The sequence below is a fragment of the Anomaloglossus baeobatrachus genome, chromosome 11, assembly GCF_048569485.1.
Source record: "Anomaloglossus baeobatrachus isolate aAnoBae1 chromosome 11, aAnoBae1.hap1, whole genome shotgun sequence".
NCBI lineage: Eukaryota > Metazoa > Chordata > Amphibia > Anura > Aromobatidae > Anomaloglossus > Anomaloglossus baeobatrachus.
Window position 1 is genome coordinate 148,135,205 of NC_134363.1, and position 27,998 is coordinate 148,163,202.

At 48.4% G+C, this 27,998-nt stretch overlaps 2 protein-coding genes across 7 annotated transcripts in view; both read left to right on the top strand.

Annotated features, from left to right (window-relative positions):
- The window catches only part of SLC35E2B (solute carrier family 35 member E2B), a 98,277-nt gene extending 95,383 nt beyond the window's left edge, over window positions 1–2,894 (top strand). For both annotated transcript variants that reach the window (XM_075328795.1, XM_075328796.1), the window contains exon 9: window positions 1,768–2,894. In XM_075328795.1, the coding sequence (XP_075184910.1) occupies window positions 1,768–1,999 (232 nt within the window). In that variant the 3' untranslated portion in view covers window positions 2,000–2,894. The remainder of the gene's footprint in view (window positions 1–1,767) is intronic.
- Window positions 2,895–16,826: 13,932 nt separating this feature from the next.
- Window positions 16,827–27,998, top strand: part of LOC142256430 (cyclin-dependent kinase 11B-like) — a 186,234-nt gene continuing 175,062 nt past the window's right edge. For all 5 annotated transcript variants that reach the window (XM_075328108.1, XM_075328110.1, XM_075328111.1 and 2 more), the window contains exons 1-2: window positions 16,827–16,907; window positions 18,868–18,993. In XM_075328108.1, coding sequence (XP_075184223.1) covers window positions 18,883–18,993 — 111 coding nt within the window. In that variant the 5' untranslated portion in view covers window positions 16,827–16,907; window positions 18,868–18,882. The remainder of the gene's footprint in view (window positions 16,908–18,867; window positions 18,994–27,998) is intronic.

A 27,998-nucleotide genomic window follows, 5' to 3' on the forward strand; every position in this document is an offset into this window, starting at 1 on the left:
CTGGTGTTTGGTTCCCTTTAATAGGTGATTGAGAAGGGGTTGTCTGTCTAGTGGACATCCCCTTTAAGCCCCATTCAGACTTCCCTTTTTTCTAGGGTGTGAAAAAACCCCCCACCAGATAAATTTCCATCAGTGGTCAGAATCAGATTCTCACTAGTGTTTAGTCTCTGTCTGTTTTCACTACCAGTGAGGCATCCATGCCAAAAAACACTACAAGCTTCTCCTACCCATTAAACAGTAAAAATCGGCACATCTCTTGGATGATCCATTGGTGGCGTCTGTGTACTGTCCTTTTTTTGGACCATTTGATTTGCATAGGTGAATTGATCCATATGATCTGAAATAGATTTTGTATACACTTCATCCCCAAAAAAACAAAACATAGACCCATTCTCAGCTGGGTCTATGTTTTGTATTTTTTGGGGGATGAAGTATTGGTTTTGGTAGGACACGTACATGGAAAAATGGACGTCTGAATGGGGCCTTAGGCTTATTTCAAGCTGAAGTCATTTTTTTTTTTTTTTTTTTTTTTTTTTTTTTATAGAGGATCACTGATTGGGGTTTGGGAACCCTGTAAACCCTCTTACATTTTCTGATACTGTGGAGGTCGCCTGAGCTATAGCTTGTTTGTTCAAACGTAATAAGAATATCGGTGTATATAAATAATCAAAATGTAGATGTAGTTGTATAATTATCTGTCTGTCTATGTAGCCATTGCATAGACCCATAATATAATTCAAAGTTGTATAGTCATGAAGGAGTTAACCAAAGATAATGAAGCCAGAATGTGAAGCTGCAAAAGTGTTATCAGTAATGTTCACACAGAAGGAATGTACGGGAGGCAGGCAATGTGCTGTGAGAAATTAAGGAGTAACAGCACTCCCTGTTTAGCTTCAAGGTTATTCATGCTTACTGTATAATTGGATCTATAAAATTTTACGAGTAAAGCGGGCTTTACACGCTGCGACATAGCTAATGCGGAGTCGTTGGGGTCACGGAATTCGTGACGCACATCCGGCCGCATTAGCGATGCCGTTGCGTGTGACACCGTTAAGCGATTTTGCATCGTTGCAAAAACGTGCAAAATCGCTAATCGGCGACACGGGGGTCCATTCCCAAATCTCGTTACTGCAGCAGTAACGAGGTTGTTCCTCGTTCCTGCGGCAGCACACATCGCTGCGTGTGACGCCGCAGGAACGAGGAGGCTCCCCTTACCTGCCTCCCGGCCGCTATGCGGAAGGAAGGAGGTGGGCGGGATGTTACGTCCCGCTCATCTCCGCCCCTCCGCTGCTATTGGGCGGCGGTTCAGTGACGTTTCAGTGACGTCGCTGTGACGCCGCACGGACCGCCCCCTTAGAAAGGAGGCGGTTCGCCGGTCACAGCGACGTCGCCGGACAGGTAAGTATGTGTGACGGCTGTGGGCGATGTTGTGCGGCACGGGCAGCGATATGCCCGTGTCGCGCAACAGATGGGGGCGGCTACCCACACTAGCGATATCGGGACCGATATCGCAGTGTGTAAAGTAGCCTTTAGTTAGTGATGCTGGCTCAAGGAGAACATGTCTCATGTATTCATTGTCTGATACATTAATATCGGCTCTGATATATATAGCTAATACGGCACCGTCTCTGGATATCCCAAACGAAGACTCCATTAGCAGTCTTCACCAAAAATCTCTACCTTGACAATACAACTTATAAGGTTTCTTCTATACATAGGTTTACTCTTGTTGACACCTCTTATGACTCGTGTCCTCTGTCGTTTCAGCGTCGCCAGCACTGTGAAGCACGCACTTTCCATTTGGCTCAGTATTATTGTTTTTGGGAATAAAATCACCAGTCTTTCCGCCATTGGAACGGTGTTAGTGATCATTGGCGTCCTGCTCTACAACAAAGCCAGGAAGCACCAACGAGAATCCATCCGAATGATGACCGCCTCATTCAACCCCGAGGACTCGGAACCACTAATAGGACCGGACCAAAAATCCCACGAGAAATAAAAGGGATCTGCTGTGATGACGGCCATTGTTCCTCTGACATTGACACTAATACTAACTGTTGCTCTGCTGCTATCGGTCGGCCATCATTACACCACCAAGATCGCCGGTAGAAGAGACTGCAGTTCTGGGGATCGGAGGAGCTCGGTACACACAATACTTGATATTTTTCCATTTCCCCAATTTTTCAGGCGGCTGTTTGCATTTATGAGGCAAATCACATGTTCCTGAACGACCACTAATGGAAAGATAATTGTGAAGCCATACCAGTGGGTAAAGTAACATTCCAGCTCAGTGGCCACAATGTGGGACGTACCACTACGGAAGAAAGCAAGCCACAATATAGAGCTAGTGGATGTACATACGGACCAGACAATATTTTTTTTTTTAAATGTTTTTTATATCACTAAAATCTCTTTTTTTGCCTTTGGTCTAATAGTGTTTAAATTAACAATAAAGGTATTTTCCAGTCCAGCTATAAAATGACGTAGGGACTATAATGGGAAAATCCTAACGGTGTGTAATGTACTGAATAGGAGCAGAGCTGCAGCCATAGAGCTGTAGAGTTTACATCCAGCCACTGCCAGAGCTACACGCAGCTGATCGGGGGGTGTTGATTCACCACCGATCTGATACTGATAACCTAGTCAATGCATGTCAGGTCGTTTGGGTGGGACGGGGGCCGAGTGTCACATGCTTATGAGGTAGGACTAGTCCAGCAGGGCATTTTTGTTTCCTGGACTCGTCCTGATTTGTTTTCTAAGAGACGCCTCGCTAGAGGAGTCTGGGGGAAAGGGACGCCTCGCCAGAGGAGTCTGGGGGAAAAGGGACGCCTCGCCAGAGGAGTCTGGGGGAAAAGGGACGCCTCGCCAGAGGGGTCTGGGGAAAAGGGACGCCTCGCCAGAGGGTTCTGGGGGAAAGGGACGCCTCGCCAGAGGGTTCTGGGGGAAAGGGACGCCTCGCCAGAGGGTTCTGGGGGAAAGGGACGCCTCGCCAGAGGGTTCTGGGGGAAAGGGACGCCTCGCCAGAGGGGTCTGGGGGAAAGGGATGCCTCGCCAGAGGAGTCTGGGGGAAAAGGGACGCCTCGCCAGAGGGTTCTGGGGGAAAAGGGACGCCTCGCCAGAGGGGTCTGGGGGAAAGGGGACGCCTCGCCAGAGGGGTCTGGGGGAAAGGGACGCCTCGCCAGAGGGGTCTGGGGGAAAGGGACGCCTCGCCAGAGGGGTCTGGGGGAAAGGGACGCCTCGCCAGAGGGGTCTGGGGGAAAGGGACGCCTCGCCAGAGGGGTCTGGGGGAAAGGGACGCCTCGCCAGAGGGGTCTGGGGGGAAAGGGACGCCTCGCCAGAGGGGTCTGGGGGAAAGGGACGCCTTGCCAGAGGAGTCTGGGGGAAAGGGACGCCTCGCCAGAGGGGTCTGGGGGAAAGGGACGCCTCGCCAGAGGGGTCTGGGGGAAAGGGACGCCTTGCCAGAGGGTTCTGGGGGAAAGGGACGCCTCGCCAGAGGGGTCTGGGGGAAAGGGACGCCTTGCCAGAGGGTTCTGGGGGAAAGGGACGCCTCGCCAGAGGGGTCTGGGGGAAAGGGACGCCTTGCCAGAGGGTTCTGGGGGAAAGGGACGCCTCGCCAGAGGGTTCTGGGGGAAAGGGACGCCTCGCCAGAGGGTTCTGGGGGAAAGGGACACCTCGCCAGAGGGTTCTGGGGGAAAGGGACGCCTCGCCAGAGGGTTCTGGGGGAAGGGGACGCCTCGCCAGAGTGGTCTGGGGGAAGGGGACGCCTCGCCAGAGTGGTCTGGGGGAAAGGGACGCCTCGCCAGAGTGGTCTGGGGGAAAGGGACGCCTCGCCAGAGGGGTCTGGGGGAAAGGGACGCCTCGCCGGGCTAGTCCTTCCCCAAGTATTTGCAACACTGTGGATTAAAAGTTCATTTTTTAAAGATTGCAGCATAAGTGGTTAATTTCAGCGTTATAAGCCTTATCAGATGTATGAAATCCAAGTGCATACCGTGATGTCAGCGATTGGGGACAGTCAGGGGGCCGGAACAATTCCCTTTATAATCTGAGCATTTGTAGACGTGCTGCCCTGTGAGTACGGGGAATACTTTTGGTTCCTGTACATTATCAGCTCCACTCGCCCTTATGTCTTCTAATACATTGAAAAAATGAATATTAGAATTTTTATTAAAAATATTCCTTGTAGCACTCAAATACCTCCTCATCTACTCGTGTTATATGCCAGAAAGAAATCTTTCTTAACAGCACTTGCTTTTTGGGTATCACCACTTCGGTTTTCTTAAAATCACCCCTGGTGGTCTTTGTTTGTGATGAGGATTTCCCCAGTGGCCTGTACTGTATTGTAGGCCTCCCCAGCTGTGAGTCACCGATAAAGGCCCGTTTTCCAAAACTGGGCTTTACTCCCCCTCCCTGGGTCCAGTGTGGATCTCCACCTCTGCCAATCGGTGAGCTTAGCAGTGACCCAACCCTGTAGACATGACATCAGTACCACAGACAATAACAGATTGGGAGTAGCAGTGGACTTGGGGAGGGTGAGTAAAGCACCTTAGAAAAAAAAATGGATGGGGGTTTCCTGACACCAGAAAGCTCAGAAACGGTTGGAACTGACAATTTTATATTGGAACTGGCTGACCAACTAATGGACATGTTGCATTGCAATGCCTGATCGTTTTTGTTCTTCCCATTAGAGATAAGGCATCAGCGGAGGTGTCCATCAGCATCCTACTACCCTCCACCCTTTAGGAAGACGTCCGTGCTTGGCTGAGCCGTATGTACAGGTTGTAGAGGCATATATTAGGGGCCCGGGAGAGATACCATGCTCCTGTATAGGCAGGAATAGACCCCAACTAAACATGGAGTCTCCAACTATCATCCATGTTAAGAAAAAAAAATATATTCCATTTGCTAAATCATGTAGAATGTAATGTATTACCAAAGCGAATGAGTGGAGATGACGTCCATATAGCGGGACGCACAGATTCTGATCACCATAGTAATATGGATTTGTATTTTATGTCGCCCTTCATTTCTTATTTCATTGACCGAAATTCTCGGTCCGTCCGTCCGGACTGCTGCGGGAAATATAGGACCGACGACAAGCAAGGACCCGAGCTGCCGCCACCATCGACCCCTCCATCACGTCCTGCAAATTGTACAGAAATCTGTTTATTTTTATGAACTAGGGGGTAAAGCCTTTTTATAAAGTAGAAAACCTCCATTTGTGTGTATTGAATGTACAGCATCTTATCCTTGCGTGTGACCACTGCAGTTATCGTCTTGGAAGACCATGGCATTACTTCAAAGGTATTGATTTCTTATTTAATCACTTAATACATTTTCTCACCTACTGTGCTCGCTACAAGTGCGACAAGTCTCCTCTTATATTACAGCTAATACGAAACCCCAAAATGCGTGCAAAGGCGTAGTTATGCAGCCATCCACTAGAGGGCGCTGCTTATTGTTATTCCAGCCTTTATAATATCAAAGCTGCAATGTGATTGGTTGACAAGGACTTCTGTCCCTTTTTATTTCCCCATTTTTTACAAAAATCCTACTTAATGGAGATTTTGATTTGGAATCTTATTAAATCCCTCAATAGCATTATATTCTTTCTAGTGACCTGGGTGGGTTATAATGTGATAGTTTATGGTTTGACACCCGGCCAGTAACCTCAGCATAGTGTGAACCATTGAGAACCAGTGTCCTCAGCATAGTATGGACCATTGAGGACCGACCATTGAGGACCAGTAACCTCAGCATAGTATGGACCATTGAGAACCAGTGTCCTCAGCATAGTATGGACCATTGAGGACCGACCATTGAGGACCAGTAACCTCAGCATAGCATGGACCATTGAGAACCAGTGTCCTCAGCATAGTATGGACCATTGAGGCCCAGTAACCTCAGCATAGTGTGGACCATTGAGGCCCAGTAACCTCAGCATAGTAAGGACCATTGAGGACCGACCATTGAGGCCCAGTAACCTCAGCATAGTATGGACCATTGAGGACCGACCATTGAGGCCCAGTAACCTCAGCATAGTATGGACCATTGAGGCCCAGTAACCTCAGCATAGTAAGGACCATTGAGGACCGACCATTGAGGCCCAGTAACCTCAGCATAGTATGGACCATTGAGGACCGACCATTGAGGCCCAGTAACCTCAGCATAGTATGGACCATTGAGGACCGACCATTGAGGACCAGTAACCTCAGCATAGTATGGACCATTGAGAACCAGTGTCCTCAGCATAGTATGGACCATTGAGAACCAGTGTCCTCAGCATAGTATGGACCATTGAGAACCAGTGTCCTCAGCATAGTGTGGCCCATTGAGGACCAGTAACCTCAGCATAGTGTGAACCATTGAGGACCAGTGTCCTCAGCATAGTATGGACCATTGAGGACCGACCATTGAGGACCAGTAACCTCAGCATAGTATGGACCATTGAGGACCAGTAACCTCAGCATAGTATGGACCATTGAGGACCAGTAACCTCAGCATAGTATGGACCATTGAGAACCAGTGTCTTCAACATAGTATGGACCATTGAGAACCAGTGTCCTCAGCATAGTATGGACCATTGAGAACCAGTGTCCTCAGCATAGTATGGACCATTGAGAACCAGTGTCCTCAGCATAGTATGGACCATTGAGAACCAGTGTCCTCAGCATAGTATGGACCATTGAGAACCAGTGTCCTCAGCATAGTATGGACCATTGAGAACCAGTGTCCTCAGCTTAGTATGGACCATTGAGGACCAGTAACCTCAGCATAGTGTGGACCATTGAGGACCAGTAACCTCAGCATAGTGTGGACCATTGAGGACCAGTAACCTCAGCATAGTGTGGACCATTGAGGACCAGTAACCTCAGCATAGTGTGGACCATTGAGGACCAGTAACCTCAGCATAGTGTGGACCATTGAGGACCAGTGTCCTCAGCATAGTATAGACCATTGAGGACCAGTAACCTCAGCATAGTGTGGACCATTGAGGACCAGTGTCCTCAGCATAGTATGGACCATTGAGGACCGACCATTGAGGACCAGTAACCTCAGCATAGTATGGACCATTGAGGACCAGTAACCTCAGCATAGTATGGACCATTGAGGACCAGTAACCTCAGCATAGTATGGACCATTGAGAACCAGTGTCTTCAACATAGTATGGACCATTGAGAACCAGTGTCCTCAGCATAGTATGGACCATTGAGAACCAGTGTCCTCAGCATAGTATGGACCATTGAGAACCAGTGTCCTCAGCATAGTATGGACCATTGAGAACCAGTGTCCTCAGCATAGTATGGACCATTGAGAACCAGTGTCCTCAGCATAGTATGGACCATTGAGAACCAGTGTCCTCAGCTTAGTATGGACCATTGAGGACCAGTAACCTCAGCATAGTGTGGACCATTGAGGACCAGTAACCTCAGCATAGTGTGGACCATTGAGGACCAGTAACCTCAGCATAGTGTGGACCATTGAGGACCAGTAACCTCAGCATAGTGTGGACCATTGAGGACCAGTAACCTCAGCATAGTGTGGACCATTGAGGACCAGTGTCCTCAGCATAGTATAGACCATTGAGGACCAGTAACCTCAGCATAGTGTGGACCATTGAGGACCAGTAACCTCAGCATAGTGTGGACCATTGAGGACCAGTGACCTCAGCATAGTGTGGACCATTGAGAACCAGTGTCCTCAGCATAGTATGGACCATTGAGAACCAGTGTCCTCAGCATAGTATGGACCATTGAGAACCAGTGTCCTCAGCATAGTATGGACCATTGAGAACCAGTGTCCTCAGCATAGTATGGACCTTTGAGAACCAGTGTCCTCAGCATAGTATGGACCATTGAGAACCAGTGTCCTCAGCATAGTATGGACCATTGAGAACCAGTGTCCTCAGCATAGTATGGATCATTGAGGCCCAGTAACCTCAGCATAGTGTGGACCATTGAGGCCCAGTAACCTCAGCATAGTATGGACCATTGAGAACCAGTGTCCTCAGCATAGTGTGAACCATTGAGGACCAGTAACCTCAGCATATAGTGTGACCCATTGAGGACCAGTAACCTCAGCATAGTGTGAACCATTGAGGACCAGTAACCTCAGCATAGTATGGACCATTGAGGACCAGTAACCTCAGCATAGTATGGACCATTGAGGACCAGTAACCTCAGCATAGTATGGACCATTGAGGACCAGTAACCTCAGCATAGTATGGACCATTGAGAACCAGTGTCTTCAACATAGTATGGACCATTGAGAACCAGTGTCCTCAGCATAGTATGGACCATTGAGAACCAGTGTCCTCAGCATAGTATGGACCATTGAGAACCAGTGTCCTCAGCATAGTATGGACCATTGAGAACCAGTGTCCTCAGCATAGTATGGACCATTGAGAACCAGTGTCCTCAGCTTAGTATGGACCATTGAGGACCAGTGACCTCAGCATAGTGTGGACCATTGAGAACCAGTGTCCTCAGCATAGTATGGACCATTGAGGACCACTAACCTCAGCATAGTGTGGACCATTGAGGACCAGTAACCTCAGCATAGTGTGGACCATTGAGGACCAGTAACCTCAGCATAGTGTGGACCATTGAGGACCAGTGTCCTCAGCATAGTATGGACCATTGAGGACCAGTAACCTCAGCATAGTATGGTCCCTTTTAAAGGGACTCTATCAGCACAGAATGACTGAAAATAGACGTAGAATCCAGCTCTTTAGGTGAAAAAGACTTAATGACTGTTCAAACCAAGCACAAGAGATTGGTGCATCATGGCAAATCATTTAAATTCACATTCCCACCTGCTTGTTTCCCCTCAATCTCTACCCTCCCCTCTTTGATTGACACCTCTGACTTCATAGATCCAGAGAAGGGAGGAGATTGATGGAAAACCAGCAAGTGGGAAGGTGTATTTAAAAGATGGACCCCACCATGATTCACAGAGTGCCTGTACTTGGCTTGAAGAGTCATTCTGTGCTGGCAGTCCATTTAAATGGACTCTATCAGCACAGAATGACTGTTCAAACCAACTAAAGGCGCTCTGTGCGTCATGGCGGGCTCAATCTTTTAGATACACCTCCCCACCTGCTGGTTTTGTATCTTTTCTCCACCCTTCTCTTGATCTATGAAGCCAGATTTGTCCATCACAGAAGAGGGTAGGGTGGAGATTGAGGGGAAACAAACAGGTGGGAAGGTGCACTTAGATGTTTGGCCCCGCCATGATGCACCAAGCGCCTGTGCTTGGTTTGAACAGTCATTCTGTGCTGACTCTTCTTTAAGGATCACAGTCTACGCATCGGAAGATGTTAGGAGTACACAACCTGCATTGTATACAGCCAAGTACAGTGTAAACCAGATGTCAAAGTTACATTTTAGGCTTATTAATGAGATAGTCACCATGTTTTATGGAGTCTGACACTTTTTTGGGGGGAACTTTTGCCACGTTAATGGTTTTGTGCGATGTTTACGTAGCGACATGAGACTTTTTGTCCACAAACTAATAGTTGCTCCAATATCAATGACTATAATTTTTGCTTTTTCAAGGCCCAAACGACTATATAGCAAATGATAGTATCACAGTTAAAGTATTTAATCATACTTTGTTGTTTTTACTGCAGAAACATTATTTATTTTATATGTACTGGTTACAAATCAATATTCCGACACACCAGAAAATACAGCAATACTTGTGTTCTTCATGATAGGGCTCAGAGAATCCATGACACTGTGAGGGCTCCATCATACGGGGGTTATATAGTCACTGATGGCCTCAATGACTTAAAGGGAATTTGTCAGCAGGTTTGTACTAAGTAATCTGAGAGCAGCATGATGAAGGGGCTGAGACCCTGATTCCAGTGATGTCTCACTTACTGGGCTGTTAGCAGGAGATTATTACGAGAGGACTAGTTGTCTTGTGCCATGTAGTCCTGCTCTGTGTAACCCCGCCCCCACCACTGATTGGCAGCTTTCACAGTGTGGGTGGGGTTATACATGGCTCATCATTCAGACAATGGCTAAATCTGCCCCAAATTTATCAAATCTACAGGAAGAAGCTCAGTAAGTGACACATAGCTGGAATCCGGGTCTCTGCCTCTACATTATGCTGTTCTCATATGAGGGAGCAAAACCTGATGACAGATTCCCTTTAAGGCTGGATCGTAAAACCTTGGGCCCCACAACTGAAGCCTAATATTGTGCCTGTAAACACTGGTGGGACGTGACAAGTTGCTCCACTTAAGAGCCATTTCCAGATTAATGGTGTGTTCTCTAAGTTAATAAAGTGGTCTCCAATCCGTTGTGACACTACAGGTCCCAGCATGCCAAAGAGCCGAAAAGTGGCCTCGTTTTAGTCTAGGGCTCCAGCATCCTTATCGGATCACTCATCTCTTAAAATCTGACCAAGGTCCTTTGCATTTTTTGGTCGATACACAGAGATTGGGGGGATCCCACTTTGTTTTTGGGGCCTCAAAGCTTCTCGTTACCATTATCACTCATCTCTGTGACTACGGCTTTTACTTTTCTTCCTTTTATCCTTCATCCAGTTCCTCCCGTGATCTTTATCCTTTCCTCGCCCGTGTGACATCCCGATTAGGTTATCAAATTGTGCGTTTTTATGTTACTAATTTTATTGCTCCAGAGCGAAACTTCATCCCCCCCCCCCCCCGGGATAAGTTGCCTTGTGACATGTTTATAGTTTTGCCATGTTTGATGCCATTCCTTATGTCTGAATAAACATGAACAACCGATACCTTGTGGCATTTTCTTTGATTTTTGTATATTTTTGCAATGCGTTTGACTACAACCTCTGTGCAATGCTATGGAATATGTTAGCAATATATAGGGGTGCGGGTCCGACACATCCCTCCAAGGTACGGCTGACAAGGTAATGGGATGCACAAAATCTGTTTTGGTTAATATAAGGTCCGACCCAATAAGTCATTGATCATTTATAGTATAAAATGACATAAATATGCGCCCCCCACATCACACCTACAAGAGCTTTTCTCATATATATATATATATATATATATATCTCATTCTACATCCATAAACATTAATATGTCTATGGATGTAGAATGTTCGTCCCTTTGCATTTTTAACATCTTCCTTCTGGGAAGGTTTTCTGCAAGATATTTGGAGGTGAGAAGCGCTGGAAAAATCGATAAGTCATGTGTATAAAAAATGTATGCTTTTATATAACAATAGAATTAAAACAATGCACATGGCATGCTTACAGCAGAGAATAGGGGCATGTCACACAGATGTGTGATGGAGGACTCATAATGCACATGATGATGATAATACAATGGTGAATATCTGTATAATACAAGGAGTGTCACATAGTGATAAATAATCCTGGAAGAAGGTTGGCCGAAACACGTCAGGGTTGGGCGTCGGACGCTGCAGGATCTCTCCATATACCAGGTACCCTTTACCACATTACTATGTGGCCTGTTTTCCACCTAAATGCACTGTCACTTTATCCCATGCACTGCCTATTCTGCATTGCAATGTGGCTTGGTTTCCACCTAAATGCACTGTCACTTTATCCTATTCACTGCCTATTCTTCATTGCTATGTGGCTTGTTTTCCACCTGAATGCACTGTCACTTTATGCCATGTACTGCCTATTCTGCATTGCTATGTGGCTTGGTTTCCACCTAAATGCACTGTCACTTTATCCTATTCACTGCCTATTCTGCATTGCTATGTGGCTTGTTTTCCACCTGAATGCACTGTAACTTTATGCCATGTACTGCCTATTCTGCATTGCTATGTGGCTTGGTTTCCACCTAAATGCACTGTCACTTTATGCCATGCACTCCCTATTCTCTATTGCTATGTGGTTTGGTTTCCACCTAAATGCACTGTCACTTTAAGCCATGCACGTCCTATTTTCTTTTGCTCTGTGGCTTGTTTTCCACCTAAATGCACTGTCACTTTATGCCATGTACTGCCTATTCTGCATTGCTACGTGGCTTGGTTTCCACCTAAATGCACTGTCACTTTATGCCATGTACTGCCTATTCTGCATTGCTATGTGGCTTGGTTTCCACCTAAATGCACTGTCACTTTATGCCATGCACTGCCTATTCTCTATTGCTATGTGGCTTATTTTTCGCCTGAATGCACTGTCACTTTATGCCATGTACTGCCTATTCTGCATTGCTCTGTGGCTTGTTTTCCACCTAAATGCACTGTCACTTTATGCCATGTACTGCCTATTCTGCATTGCTACGTGGCTTGGTTTCCACCTAAATGCACTGTCACTTTATGCCATGTACTGCCTATTCTGCATTGCTATGTGGCTTGGTTTCCACCTAAATGCACTGTCACTTTATGCCATGCACTGCCTATTCTCTATTGCTATGTGGCTTATTTTTCGCCTGAATGCACTGTCACTTTATGCCATGTACTGCCTATTCTGCATTGCTCTGTGGCTTGTTTTCCACCTAAATGCACTGTCACTTTATGCCATGTACTGCCTATTCTGCATTGCTATGTGGCTTGTTTTCCACCTAAATGCACTGTCACTTTATGCCATGTACTGCCTATTCTGCATTGCTATGTGGCTTGGTTTCCACCTAAATGCACTGTCACTTTATGCCATGCACTGCCTATTCTCTATTGCTATGTGGCTTATTTTTCGCCTGAATGCACTGTCACTTTATGCCATGTACTGCCTATTCTGCATTGCTATGTGGCTTGTTTTCCACCTGAATGCACTGTCACTTTATGCCATGCACTGCCTATTCCCTATACCCATTATAATCTGTTTTTCTACTTATTATACCTATTTTTTTTTCTTACCAGTTACTCAATATTTATTTACATAACCACCTTTTCACTCCATCTACTATTTATTTGACTGCTTTAACATATGTTTCAGTGTATAGCGCTATTAGTAGGGATGAGCCAACCTGAACTGTAAAGTTCAGGGGTTTGTACCGAACACTGGGTGTCCAGGTGTCGCACTCAGACACAAACAAAACAAAAAAAAAAAGGCCGTGTCCAAGTTTGGCTAACGTTTGTTTTGTTCATAAAGTTGGAAAGGCTACAGCACAGCCAATCAACAAGCTTTAGTATCCTGTTTCCTGCTGTGAACAATAAAGATTAAAAAAAAAAAAAAAAAGTTGGCTTCCACTTATTTTTGAAAACCAGTGCAGGTAAAATAGGCAACTCTGGGCTGCAACCCTCAGCTGTCCACCGTATCTTGGCTGATTATCAAAAACAGAGTGAATCCCATGCCATTATTTAAATAATTTGAAAAACAGCGTGGGCTCCATCTATTGGGGGAGGCCTATGGTTTTTGGCGTGGGTGCAGGCTGCTATTTTGAGGCAGGGAAGGGCCAAATAACCATGGGCATTTCCACCCCGATAGTAAAGCAGACAGCTGGGGGCTGCTATCAAAAATACGGCGGAGCCAATGCTGTTTATCTTTATATTATTTAAATCATTTGAAAAAAACAGCATGCGATCCCCTCTATTTTTGATTTCCAGTGAAGCTAAAGCAGACAACTGAGGGTTGTAGCCCCCAGTGTCTGCTTTACCAGCGCTGCTCATTAAAACTAGGGTGGGAACCCATGTCTTTTTTTTATTTTTTTTAATTATTATTCCTTATCCACATTTGTTTGCAGGGCAGTCACTGCTTCCTTTTGCAGGCCCCCAGCCCTTACTACCAATAATATTTTACAACAACACAAATTCAGGTCTACATTGAACTATAATTGGGTTTGGTGTTTGGGTCTCAAACCAAACTCTTTAAAAACAAAAAAATAGTCCGAGCAAACCCTAATATCTACGGGTCCGCTCATCACTAACTATTGATCCACAGTCTTGTGGATCAGAAAAAGAACTTTCCTCACAGTTGGGAGCTAAAAAAATGTCTTCATGTTTCCCTTCACTGGAACTAAGAGGCCGAGATATGAGCACAAGCCCAGAGCATTATCCTCCAAGCTGTGTAGCCAGCACAGTGCAGTCAGGGGGTAATGTCCTGACATTCACCAAACCCTGATTCGTCAATCCGACGCAGATAGAGCAGTGGAATCTGTCACTGCACAGAATAAATTTCCTCCAGAATCCAGCAACGGCAGCTTTACACTGCTCCATCCGGCGCTCCATATTGTGCTTGGTGATGTACGACTGCAGCTACTCAGACATGAAGCGCCCAGCAGGGGCAGTGTTTGTGCTTTACACTGCTCCATCCAGCGCTTCACATTGTGCTTGGTGATATACGGCTGTTGCAGCTGCTCAGCCATATAGTTTTCAGCAGGTGCAGTTTGTGCTTTACACCACCCCATCTAGTGCTTGACGATGTATAACTGCAGCTATTAGGCCATGAATCTGCTGGCGGGCACAGTGTTTGTGCTTTACACCGCTCCATCCGACGCTCAGCATTGTGCTTGGTGATGTACAGGTAGTGCAGCTGCTTGCCCATGAAGTTTTCGGCAGGCACAGTTTGTGCTTTACACCACTCCATCCAGTGCTTGGTGATGTATAACTGCAGCTGTTAGGCCATGAAGCTGCTGGCGGGCGCAGTGTTTGTGCTTTACACTGATACATCTGACGCTCAGCATTGTGCTTGGTGATCTGCGCTGCTCGGCCATGAAACTCCCAGTGGGCGCAGTGTTTATGCTTCACACCATTCCATCCGACACTCGGCATTGTGCTTGGTGATTTACGGCTGTTGCAGCTGTTTGGCCATGAAGCTTCCGGCAGGCGCAGTGTTAATGCTTTACACCACTCCGTCCGGCACTCAGCATTGTGCTTGGTGATGTATAACTGCAGCTGTTAGGCCATGAAGCTGCTGGCGGGCACAGTATTTGTGTTTTACACTGCTACATCTGACACTCAGCACAGTGCTTGGTGATGTACAGCTGCTGCAGCTGCTCAGCCATGAAACTCCCAGTGGGCGCAGTGTTTGTGCTTTACACCACTCCATCCAGCACTCAGCATTGTGCTTGGTGATGTACGGCTCGGCATTGTGCTTGGTGATGTACGGCTCGGCATTGTGCTTGGTGATGTACAGCTCGGCAGTGTGCTTGGTGATGTACGGCTCGGCATTGTTCTTGGAGATGTACAGCTCTGCATTGTGCTTGGTGATGCACGGCATTGTGCTTGGTGATGTACGGCTCGGCATTGTGCTTGGTGATGTATGGCTCGGCATTGTGCTTGGTGATGTACGGCTCGGTATTGTGCTTGGTGATGTACGGCTCTGCATTGTGCTTGGTGATGTACGGCTCGGCATTGTGTTTGGTGATGTACGGCTCGGCATTGTGTTTGGTGATGTACGGCTCGGCATTGTGCTTGGTGATGTACGACTCGGCATTGTGCTTGGTGATGTAGGGCTCGGCATTGTGCTTGGTGACGTACGGCTCGGCATTGTGCTTGGTGATGTACGGCTCGGCATTGTGTTTGGTGATGTAGGGCTCGGCATTGTTTGGTGATGTACAGCTCAGCATTGTGCTTGGTGATGTACGGCTCGGCATTGTGCTTGGTGATGTAGGGCTCGGCATTGTGCTTGGTGATGTAGGGCTCGGCATTGTGCTTGGTGACGTACGGCTCGGCATTGTGCTTGGTGATGTACAGCTCAGCATTGTGCTTGGTGATGTACGGCTCGGCATTGTGCTTGGTGATGTAGGGCTCGGCATTGTGCTTGGTGATGTAGGGCTCGGCATTGTGCTTGGTGATGTACAGCTCAGCATTGTGCTTGGTGATGTACGGCTCGGCATTGTGCTTGGTGATGTAGGGCTCGGCATTGTGCTTGGTGACGTACGGCTCGGCATTGTGCTTGGTGATGTACGGCTCGGCATTGTGCTTGGTGATGTACGGCTCGGCATTGTGCTTGGTGACGTACGGCTCGGCATTGTGCTTGGTGACGTACGGCTCGGCATTGTGCTTGGTGACGTACGGCTCGGCATTGTGCTTGGTGACGTACGGCTCGGCATTATGCTTGGTGACGTACGGCTCGGCATTGTGCTTGGTGACGTACGGCTCGGCATTGTGCTTGGTGACGTATGGCTCGGCATTGTGCTTGGTGACGTACGGCTCGGCATTGTGCTTGGTGACGTACGGCTCGGCATTGTGCTTGGTGATGTACGGCTCGGCATTATGCTTGGTGACGTACGGCTCGGCATTGTGCTTGGTGACGTACGGCTCGGCATTGTGCTTGGTGACGTATGGCTCGGCATTGTGCTTGGTGACGTACGGCTCGGCATTGTGCTTGGTGACGTACGGCTCAGCTGCCCGGCCATGAAGCTCCCGGCAGGCGCAGTGTTTTTGTTAATGTTACCAGAGGAGGACTCTGCAGTTATGGGGTCAGCAGAGCGGTGGGGACTTTTCTGCCCTCTGCTGCACAGGACTCTGCCCCCCGCTCTGTAATGTTACAGGGTCTACACTTCCATTCATTCCCTATGGGGCTGCGCTGCTTTGCACACAGCTTTTTATCCGTATCCCTATGGAGAGGCGCACTAATCACATGGTAGCAGTCAAATTGATCGGTGGCTTTGTCAATATTCCACTATTGATGGATGACATTTAAAGGGAAATAAAGTGGCAGAAGTCGGTTAGGAAGCGTTGAGTGACGACCCCTGTGAAAATATTGCAGTGACAGGAGCCATATGATATCGTAATAGAAAGCCCCCTATTCTTTCACATAAAGGACTTCGTTTTCCGGAGTTCCAAGTTTCACATCTCTCAGATCAATAGTTTTTTAATCACACGCGCGCCACCTAGCGGACACGGCTGGAAACACAGCTCTACTGTTGCGTTCCAGACGTCTAGCCAGTGCCGCGCCGCAGACAGGAAGTGACGTCATCAGCCGGCGCCTTTGGGCCTCGTCTCGTTCAGGTGCTGGTCGCAGAACGTAGAGAGGCGAAACGGGAGGGAAAACTTCAGGTAAAACAGTGTTCTTGGACTAAGTCGTGGTTACAGATCCCTGCATCGGAGCATAGACGGGGGCGGCCACAGGCATTGCACGCTGCAATCATTGTGTGTGAGGGGCTGACTGGGCGCTTACATTTTCTGTCCTGAGGCTCTTTTTGGTGCTGCTGGACCAGGAGGTTTGTGAAAGGGTAAAAGTCTCACGGTTTTGGGGTCTGGGGGCATAAGAAACATCAAACCCTCGCAGTAAAGCAGTGCTATGTGTGATATGATCTGTGTTGTATGGAGGAAACAATCCAGGGGCCCAGTGTGTGCGAGATATTAGCATTACACTCACTAAAATCTACTCATTGGTAATGTCTGACCCCCGTGTTCCAGGTTCGCCCCTCCTCCACCCCCCCCCCATAGGTTCAGCCCCCTCCACCAGCCCTCCCTCACCCATAGGTTCAGCCCCCTCCACCAGCCCTCCCTCACCCATAGGTTCAGCCCCCTCCACCAGCCCTCCCTGACTCATAGGTTCAGCCCTCTCCACCAGCCCTCCCTCACCCATAGGTTCAGCCCCCTCCACCAGCCCTCCCTCACCCATAGGTTCAGCCCCCTCCACCAGCCCTCCCTCACCCATAGGTTCAGCCCCCTCCACCAGCCCTCCCTCACCCATAGGTTTAGCCCCCTCCACCAGCCCCCCCCCCATAGGTTCAGCCCCCTCCACCATCCCCCCCCCCATAGGTTCAGCCCCCTCCACCAGCCCTCCCTCACCCATAGGTTCAGCCCCCTCCACCAGCCCCCCCCCCATAGGTTCAGCCCCCTCCACCAGCCCCCCCCATAGGTTCAGCCCCCTCCACCATCCCTCCCTCACCCATAGGTTTAGCCCCCTCCACCAGCCCTCCCTCCCCCCATAGGTTCAGCCCCCTTCACCCCCCCCATAGGTTCAGCCCCCCCCATAGGTTCAGTCAGCCCCCTCCACCAGCCTCCCCCATAGGTTCACTCAGCCCCTCCACCAGCCCCCTCCACCAGCACCCCCATAGGTTCACCCCTTCCACCAGCGCCCCCCCCCCCATAGGTTCACTCAGCCCCCTCCACCAGCACCCCCATAGGTTCACCCCCTCCACCAGCACCCCCATAGGTTCACCCCCTCCACCAGCACCCCCCCCATAGGTTCAGCCCCCTCCACCAGCCCCCCTCTCAATAGATTCAGCCCCTCATAGCCCCAGCCACTCTGCGTCACCCTTGAGGATGAAGCTTTTCCCCTCCCTGTATATCGGCATGTGATGAAGGAGATGGGTTCTGAGCTTCAGTTAATCACCTAAGCTGTAATTCAGAAGGGGGGGAGGGGGCTGGCTTAGCTGTTGAACTGATTTAGACAGCCGGGTCCCTCAAGCAGATTAGTTATTACAATGGTGGAATGGAGGAAGCCTCCTCCCGGCATTAGGACCAAAGTGGAAGTAGATCTGATGGCGGGCACCCAGGAGAGGGTCACTGAAACGGGTGCACGATAGAGAATATAGGGAAGTACCAGTATGTAATAATTCACTTTTGTTGCCTTTAAATGGAATCTGTCATCAAGATTATATTTCCCATTCTGAAATGTAGGGGCAGAGACCCTGATTCCAGGGATGTCACTTACTTGGTTGCTTCCTGCAGTTTTACTAAAATCACTGCTGCAGATCTAGCAGTTCTTGGAATGTTGAGCTAGGTATAATCCACATCACTGACAGCTTTCTGTGTGCACTGTGCATAGGCAGAAAGCTGCTAATCAGTGTTGGAGGTATTATACAGAGCTCATGAATATGGAAGCCTACATTACAGGAATAGAAATAAATCATTGTTTTATTAAAACACCAAGCAGCCCAGTAAGTGACACATCTCTGGAATCAGGGCCTCCGCTGCTCTCAGATTGGGTAGCAAAATCTTGCCAGATTCCCTTTAAACCCCATGTTGTAAACTGGTTAATGTAAGGACCGGTTGGTTTTGTTAGGTGGACCCACTCCAAATGGGGGATGAAAAAGACTCTTGGAAAGTGAAAACGCTGGACGAAATTTTACAAGAAAAGAAAAGGAGGAAGGAACAAGAAGACAAACCAGACTGCAAACAAGCAAAAAATGTAAGGATCGGGGGAAATGATTGCTATTGTAGATGAATGTCTCCCAAACGCAGCGATTTTCGGCAAAACTGGCCAACTACTTTGTGTCCTGCTTCTCATTTTGATAGCAGATGGGGAAAAGAAGGATTGGGCTGTTGGATTTCAGCATGCTCTATCCTTCTAATGTGCCGCAGAGGTGCCTGACAGCCGACTGTTCTTTTCCCCATTGAGAACACGTACAGATTTTTTGTTATGGGGTCAGGCGATACAATTTGCTACGTGGTAGATAAAGGGGCTTGTTTGCAGAAAACACCAACTATTTTCCTCATCTCATTCGCATTCATGGGAAAGATCCACAGATGAAACGTATACAGTATATACCGCAGGAGAGAGTGACAGGTTGCAGATTTCAAACACCGCAGGTCGGTTTACACATTGGAGAAAAAAAGCAAAACTCATTGGACATATTTCTTTACTAGGGGCGATCCAAAAGTAATGATAATCAATAATAAACATCCTCACAAAACGCTGTGTCTGAATGTCCTATCTTTTCACCCATTGCCTTTGCTGGGATGCCCGGAGTCACTGCATTTCACTGAATTATGTTGCAATCAATGTTCGATATTTTTGTGACAAGAAAGAAATTGTTAGTAAGATCTGGCGAATAAGGGGGGTGCTCCACCAGTTCAAAGCCCGCTTCTTGAATGGTTGCCATGGCAACTGCAGCTTTGTGAGCCGGCGCGTTATCTTGGTGAAACAGCACTCCAGCCCGCAGTTTGCCGCGCCTTTTCTCCTTGATAGCCTCCCGCAATCTTCTTATTTGTTCTGCGTAGTAGGAGCCCGTAATAGTGGCTCCCTTCTCCAAATAGTCCACCATAATAATTCCTTCAGCATCCCAATAAACGGACGCCATAACCTTCCCTGCTGAGCTTGACACGTTGAATTTCTTCGGCGTCGGTTTGCCGGCTCGTTTCCATGTCATCGATTGTTGTTTAGTTTCGGGATCAAAAGTGGTGGATCCATGTCTCGTCCATGGTCAAAAAACGTGACAAAAAATTATCCTTGTCTGCTTGGAACTTTTTGAGATTTTCTATTGAAATGTCAACTCGTTTCTTCTTTTGCTCGTCGGTTAACATTTTTGGCACCCAACGCGCGGAGACCTTTCTCATATGCAATTCTTTTGCAAGGATTCTTTGAATACTGCCAAATGAGATCCCTGTGACCTCAGCTACATGCCTGACAGTCACTCTTCCATCTGCCAATACAACTTCTTCAACTTTTTTCACGTTTTCTTCATTTGGATGGGCGTCCTTCACGATGTTCATCTTCCGTCAATGTTCTTCCCAGCTTAAATTCCTTGGCCCAGCGTGCAACTGTGGAATATGGAGGAGAAAAGTCCCCCAATGTTTCCACCAAGTCGCTGTGTATGTCTTTGGTAGTCATTTTTTTTCAAGCAGAGGTATTTGATGACAGCTCTGAGCTTGTTATTTTCCATTTTGATGTTCACTCCTCGGCAGTTCATATTCAAATGAATGTAGCTCCCGGGAATCGGGGCCTATTTAAGTGATTTTTTTTCCCTGGACTAGTGGGTACCTGAGAGAAGAAAACATTTTATTTTAATTTCTGTGTGCAATAGAAATAACCGATTATCATTACTTTTGGATCGCCCCTCGTAAATCAGGGCTGTGGAGTCAGTGTTCATTTTGGTGGAGTCGGTATAAAATGGACCGACTCCTAAAATATATAATAAATTGGGTCCAGTAGTTGAATGCAGAATGTGCTGAATATTTTTTCATAATAATTGGGAAAGTTATGAAATGTCCTATAAATGTCTGTTTTATTCCTCCTGATCTAAGGCTACATTCACACACAGCGTTTTTGCTGCATTTTTTGAGGATATATTTTTCAGCTGCAAAAGCAGATCAGCTTTTTTAAAAAAGCCGCATCACCTGAAAGGTTTTTGAGCTCATAAATAATGCTTTCAATAGCAAAAGCAGATTAGAAAAACACCACGCAAACTGCTCAATCTTTGTGAGGATCTGTTTTTGAGCCCAAAAACGGATCCTCACAAAACGCTGTGTCTGAATGTCCTATCTTGAAAGCCATTGACTTTGCTGGGATGCCAGAGTCACTGCGTTTCACTTTAAAAAAACAGATTGGCAAAAATGCATTGTGTGAATGTATGTAGCCTGTGGATCTAGGCTTTGTCTTAGCTGAGAGAAGTCTGTGCTGCACTTGAGCACCAGTGAAGCTCCTCCTCTACAGGCAAGGGTAAACAGTAACCACACTCAGAAAGAAGGAAGGCCGCACTCATCTCTGAGTTGCTAGAGTGAACAGGACACAAGATGAAGGTCATTACCTCGTAAAGCACATTTAAACTTTCAATAAACTGTGCATAAATCAATAGTCCGGTATACTGTATGTCCTCTCTGTATGCTTGGTGCTTGTTTGTTTTTTCTTTGAGCTCATGTACTTGTGTCGCCCAGGGTTATGGAGTACTCGGTTCCAGGCGGTTTGCAATTGGTGAATGTCACTTTGGTGGCCATTGCCCGGTTCCGTGCCCTGGGTGCTTTTTGAAAAGGTGGATATATTTACATGGGATTTAGGTTAATGTTTATACGTGACGCCACTTGCGGTGTTGCGGCTACATATGTGGAGCTGCCGCTGCAGAATATCACTGCTGGGGCTGGTGTTAATTGCAGCCTGGATGGTAGGCCCTCCGCAAGCAGGGCCGGGCCCCAGAGGATGGGTGATAAAACAGTCTAGAGGAAGAATGTAGTCCACTCAGAGGTATAGTGCAACTGGTGGTTGGTAGTAGCTTGATACCAGAGGCCGGCTGGTTTCACCTCCAGGTCCCCTTAGTCCCAGTGCCAGTCTGGTTCTCTGGTACCTTCTTCCCCTGCACCTGTTCTCTGGTCCCCGTGGCATCGAGTAACTGGGGGTCCGCAGTCTGTGGTTTCTCCACTTCTGTCCGCCTGATGGTAGCGTGAACCCTGTGGGGTTGGAGTCTCTGGTCCTGTCCCTGGTTCTCCCTTTGCTACTGAGTCTTCAGATTTTTAGGGGTCAGCGAGGTCCTTGATGGTCCTGTCGCTGTGCAGGTGTTAACAGGTCGGTGTGGAGCTCTTTCCTTTCCTAGGGTCCTGTACCCCGTCGGTGCGTAGTTCCGGGAGCACTCCACCGGCAACTACCGTATTTTTCGTACTATATAAGACGCACCGGACTATAAGACGCACCCTGGTTTTAGAGGAGGAAAATAGGAAAATAAAATTTTAAGCAAAACATGTGGTCATGACACACTGTTATGGGGCGAGGATCTGCTGATGACACTGTTATGGGGGTAATATCCCCAAATTCTCTACTAAGTTACCCCATCCTGGTAATGATCCTCCTGCCTTGTGTATATATTTATGTCCCTTATTCTGGTAAAGCCCCATCTTGCTATATACTGCATCCTGGTATGTGCTCCCATCCTGCTATATACGCCATCATCCTGCTCATATACGCCATCATCCTGCTCATATACAGTTAGGTCCAGAAATATTTGGCCAGTGACACAATTTTCGCGAGTTGGGCTCTGCATGCCACCACATTGGATTTGAAATGAAACCTCTACAACAGAATTCAAGTGCAGATTGTAACGTTTAATTTGAAGGTTTGAACAAAAATATCTGATAGAAATTGTAGGAATTGTACACATTTCTTTACAAACACTCCACATTTTAGGAGGTCAAAAGTAATTGGACAAATAAACCAAACCCAAACAAAATATTTTTATTTTCAATATTTTGTTGCGAATCCTTTGGAGGCAATCACTGCCTTAAGTCTGGAACCCATGGACATCACCAAACGCTGGGTTTCCTCCTTCTTAATGCTTTGCCAGGTCTTTACAGCCGCAGCCTTCAGGTCTTGCTTGTTTGTGGGTCTTTCCGTCTTAAGTCTGGATTTGAGCAAGTGAAATGCATGCTCGATTGGGTTAAGATCTGGTGATTGACTTGGCCATTGCAGAATGTTCCACTTTTTTGCACTCATGAACTCCTGGGTAGCTTTGGCTGTATGCTTGGGGTCATTGTCCATCTGTACTATGAAGCGCCGTCCGATCAACTTTGCGGCATTTGGCTGAATCTGGGCTGAAAGTATATCCCGGTACACTTCAGAATTCATCCGGCTACTCTTGTCTGCTGTTATGTCATCAATAAACACAAGTGACCCAGTGCCATTGAAAGCCATGCATGCCCATGCCATCACATTGCCTCCACCGTGTTTTACAGAGGATGTGGTGTGCCTTGGATCATGTGCCGTTCCCTTTCTTCTCCAAACTTTTTTCTTCCCATCATTCTGGTACAGGTTGATCTTTGTCTCATCTGTCCATAGAATACTTTTCCAGAACTGAGCTGGCTTCATGAGGTGTTTTTCAGCAAATTTAACTCTGGCCTGTCTATTTTTGGAATTGATGAATGGTTTGCATCTAGATGTGAACCCTTTGTATTTACTTTCATGGAGTCTTCTCTTTACTGTTGACTTAGAGACAGATACACCTACTTCACTGAGAGTGTTCTGGACTTCAGTTGATGTTGTGAACAGATTCTTCTTCACCAAAGAAAGTATGCGGCGATCATCCACCACTGTTGTCATCCGTGGACGCCCAGGCCTTTTTGAGTTCCCAAGCTCACCAGTCAATTCCTTTTTTCTCAGAATGTACCCGACTGTTGATTTTGCTACTCCAAGCATGTCTGCTATCTCTCTGATGGATTTTTTTCTTTTTTTTCAGCCTCAGGATGTTCTGCTTCACCTCAATTGATAGTTCCTTAGACCGCATGTTGTCTGGTCACAGCAACAGCTTCCAAATCCAAAACCACACACCTGTAATTAACCCCAGACCTTTTAACTACTTCATTGATTGAAGGCGTCTCCCTCGTTAACCTGTAGAGTTAATTGCAGCCCTTAGAGTCCCTTGTCCAATTACTTTTGGTCCCTTGAAAAAGAGGAGGCTATGCATTACAGAGCTATGATTCCTAAACCCTTTCTCCGATTTGGATGTGAAAACTCTCATATTGCAGCTGGGAGTGTGCACTTTCAGCCCATATTATATATATATATAATTGTATTTCTTTATCGTTCCTTATGGGAGACCCAAACCATGGGTGTATAGCTACTGCCTCCGGAGGACACACAAAGTACTACACTCAAACGTGTAGCTCCTCCCTCCGGCTATATACACCCCCTGGATGACAATCTACCCAGTTCATTGCTTTGTGTTCCAGGAGGTCACACACACTTGCATTCTCTGATTTTTTTTTTTTCATTTTTATTTTTAAAGATTTGGAAGAAAAGCGGGTCCAGTCTGGACTCCCGGCATGTCCCTTCACGCTCCACTCTGCGGGGTGCTGTTAAGGTTGACTTTAATAAGGCTGGAGCCTTCACATGCCGAGCTCCTTCGCATCCTCTGTCGAGGCTCTGTTTGAAGTGGGAGCCATCACGGTCCTCTCTGCTTGCAGGAGGCCGGCTTCATCCGCAGCCCTGTCTGGTCCCTGCTGGAAGGAGCGTTTACCCCCCTCTCCAGGGACATGGCCCTGCGTCTCAAGAGCTAAGTATTGAGACGTTTTTCAGGGGTCCCGGGTACTTTTATTTGGGGGACAGTATGTTTTGTAACTTTACTGTGAATTTCGGCCGGTTCTGGGACTTTCCTCTGAGAACCGCGCCGAAGGTGCCTGCTGCTCGGCCGCGTTTTGAAATCTAGGCCCCGGCTTCAGTTTGGGCCTAGTTTCGTTTTCGGCTTCCCTGCATGTTTTGCATACGGCGCCGCCCACCGCCCGGCCAGCAGAGGGGAGGACTCTCCTCTCTGGAGAGATGTGCCCTCCCCTGTACCTCCTCCTGTATCTCTCTGCCCTCCGTTTTTCCCGCTCCTGGGCTTATACACGCCCCCCCTCCTCCTCCCAGCGCCATTTTCTCAGCGTTCTTACACTGGACGGCGCTGGGAGCTGCAGCTGTTGCTGTTTTGGGAAAGCTGTCGCTTCACTGGGACTTGGAGCTGTGGAATCCAGAGGGCACACAGAGAGTGGTGTGGTAAGCCACAACCTCTGGTTGTGGGCTTTTTATATACACTTTCAGGCATTCTACAGGAGTGTTTATTGCTGCAGAGTCCCCCCATCAGCAGCATGTCTGTCACCCGGAGCATGGCTGCAAACATGTATGCTTTTTGCACTGCATGTAAGCGCATTCTGCCAGAGCCAAGCACATTCCCACATTGTGATGCCTGTGCTAATATGGTTGTGTCTCAGCCTAGAGCCTCCTCAGGGGTCCCCTCGGCTGCTCCGGCCCTGGTAGCTGAACCCCCGGCTTGGGTAGCATCTTTTTCACAAGCTATTTCCCAGTCTTTTGCCGACTCCATGGGGCAGCTGTCCCGGACACTGCTGTCTATGCATCAGCCCCCCCCTCAGAGTGTCTCTGCTGCTCAGAGCTCTGCGGAGCCCTCAGAGCATGTTCTAGGTCCCAGTCCCCCTAAACGGAGACGTAAGGACCCTTCTCCTCCCTCGTCCCACGGCTCTGATTCACGTGCCGACGTGCAGGGCGAGGGGGATTCGTTTACTGTGGGATCAGACGCTACTTCTATGTACCCCATTGATTTGTCTGAGGGTGATGCGGATGTTAGTGACTTGATTGCGTCCATTAACTCCGTTCTGAACCTCAACCCACCAGTGTCAGAGGAACAAGCCTCTCTGGTAGAGATACACCAGTTTACCTCACCTAAGAAAGCTAAAAGTATGTTTTTTAACCACTCCAGCTTTCAGACCACTGTTAACAAGCCCAGGGCCTGTCCTGACAAACGCTTTCTGAAGCGTAGTTCAGATGACCGTTTTCCTTTTCCACCAGAGGTGGTTAAGGAATGGGCCCAGTCCCCAAAGGTAGACCCTCCGGTGTCCAGAATCTCAGCCCGCACAGTCGTAGCTGTGGCTGATGGCACTTCTCTTAAAAATCCCACTGACCGCCAGGTTGACCTTCTGGCCAAGTCTGTATATGAGGCGGCAGGAGCCTCGTTCTCCCCGTCTTTTGCGGCAGTATGGGCTCTTAAGGCAGTCTCTGCCTCTCTGGCGGAGATGCATTCACTCACCAGAGACTCTATTCCTGAGATGGATGCCTTAACTTCTCAAGCTTCGGCTTTTGCATCCTACGCCATGTCTGCCATCCTGGAGGCTTCTCACCGCACGGCGGTGGCCTCCGCTAACTCCCTCGCGATCCGCAGGATCTTGTGGCTTCGAGAGTGGAAAGCAGACGCTTCCTCTAAGAAGTACCTTGCGAGTCTCCCTTTTGCTGGGTCCCGGCTGTTTGGAGAACAGCTGGATGACATAATTAAGGAAGCTACTGGCGGAAAGAGTACTTCCTTGCCGCAAACTAAGGCCAGGAAACCGGTCCAGAGCAGGAACCAATCGAATTTTCGTTCCTTTCGTTCCTCTAACTGGTCAGCCTCTAAGCCCTCGACCTCGTCCACTACCGCAGCCAAGGATCGTAAACCCAACTGGCGCGCAAAGCCGCGTCCTCAAAAGGCCGGAGGAGCCGCTGCCACTAAGGCAGCCTCCTCTTGACTATCTGGCTACGCCAGCAACGTCCTTGGTCGGTGGCAGGCTCTCCCACTTTGGCGACGTGTGGTTTCAACACGTCTCCGATCAGTGGGTGCGGGATATCATCTCCCACGGCTACAGGATAGAATTTTCTTCCAGCCCGCCAAACAGATTTTTTCTGTCCACCCCCCCTGCTCCAAAGCCGCCGCCTTCTCTCAGGCCGTGGCATCCCTGCAGGCCAACGGTGTCATTGTTCCGGTTCCCGCCCGGGAACGGTTCAGCGGTTTCTACTCAAACCTCTTTCTAGTCCCCAAAAAGGACGGTTCCTTCCGGCCCATCCTGGATCTCAAGCTTCTCAACAAGCACGTTCAGGTGCGGCACTTTCGCATGGAATCTCTGAGATCGGTCATTGCCTCAATGACCCAAGGAGATTTTCTAGCATCCATCGACATCAGAGATGCCTATCTGCATGTTCCTATTGCGGTTTCGCACCAGCGTTGGCTACGCTTTGCAATAGGAGAGGAACATTTCCAATTCGTGGCTCTCCCCTTCGGCCTAGCCACGGCCCCTCGAGTATTCACCAAGGTCATGGCAGCAGTGGTTGCGGTCCTGCACCTCCAGGGGTTGGCAGTGATTCCTTACCTGGACGACCTTCTAGTCAAGGCCTCATCCAGTGCAGACTGCCAGCGGAGTGTCTCGCTCACTCTCGCCACTCTAGTCCAGTTCGGGTGGCTTGTCAATTTGCCCAAGTCCACTCTGATTCCAACCCAGAAACTCGAGTACCTAGGGATGCAATTCGAGACTCTGCCGGCACTTGTGAAGCTGCCCTTAGTCAAACAGCAGTCTCTTCGTCTGGCGGTACGCTCTCTGCTGAGACACCGCCGTCATTCCATCAGACACCTCATGCGGGTGCTGGGTCAGATGGTGGCGTCAATGGAAGCGGTTCCCTTTGCCCAGTTCCATCTGCGTCCCCTGCAGCTGGACATCCTCCGCTGTTGGGACAAGCGGATCTCTTCCTTGCACAGGCTGGTGGCTCTGTCGCCACAAACCAGGAGCTCTCTTCAGTGGTGGCTTCGGCCCCTCTCTCTGTCACAGGGACGCTCCTTCCTGACTCCGTCCTGGGTAATCCTCACCACGGATGCCAGTCTCTCCGGTTGGGGAGCAGTATTTCTCCATCACCGAGCACAGGGCACTTGGACTTCGTCCGAATCAGCCCTCTCAATCAATGTGCTGGAGATCAGAGCTGTGTTTCTAGCTCTCCTAGCCTTTCACCACCTGTTGGTGGGCAAGCACATCCGAGTCCAGTCAGACAACGCGACAGCGGTTGCCTACATCAATCACCAGGGCGGGACTCACAGCCGTCTGGCGATGCTGGAGGTTCAACGAATCCTCCAGTGGACGGAGGACTCGAAGTCCACCATATCTGCAGTCCACATCCCAGGCGTGGAAAACTGGGAGGCCGATTATCTC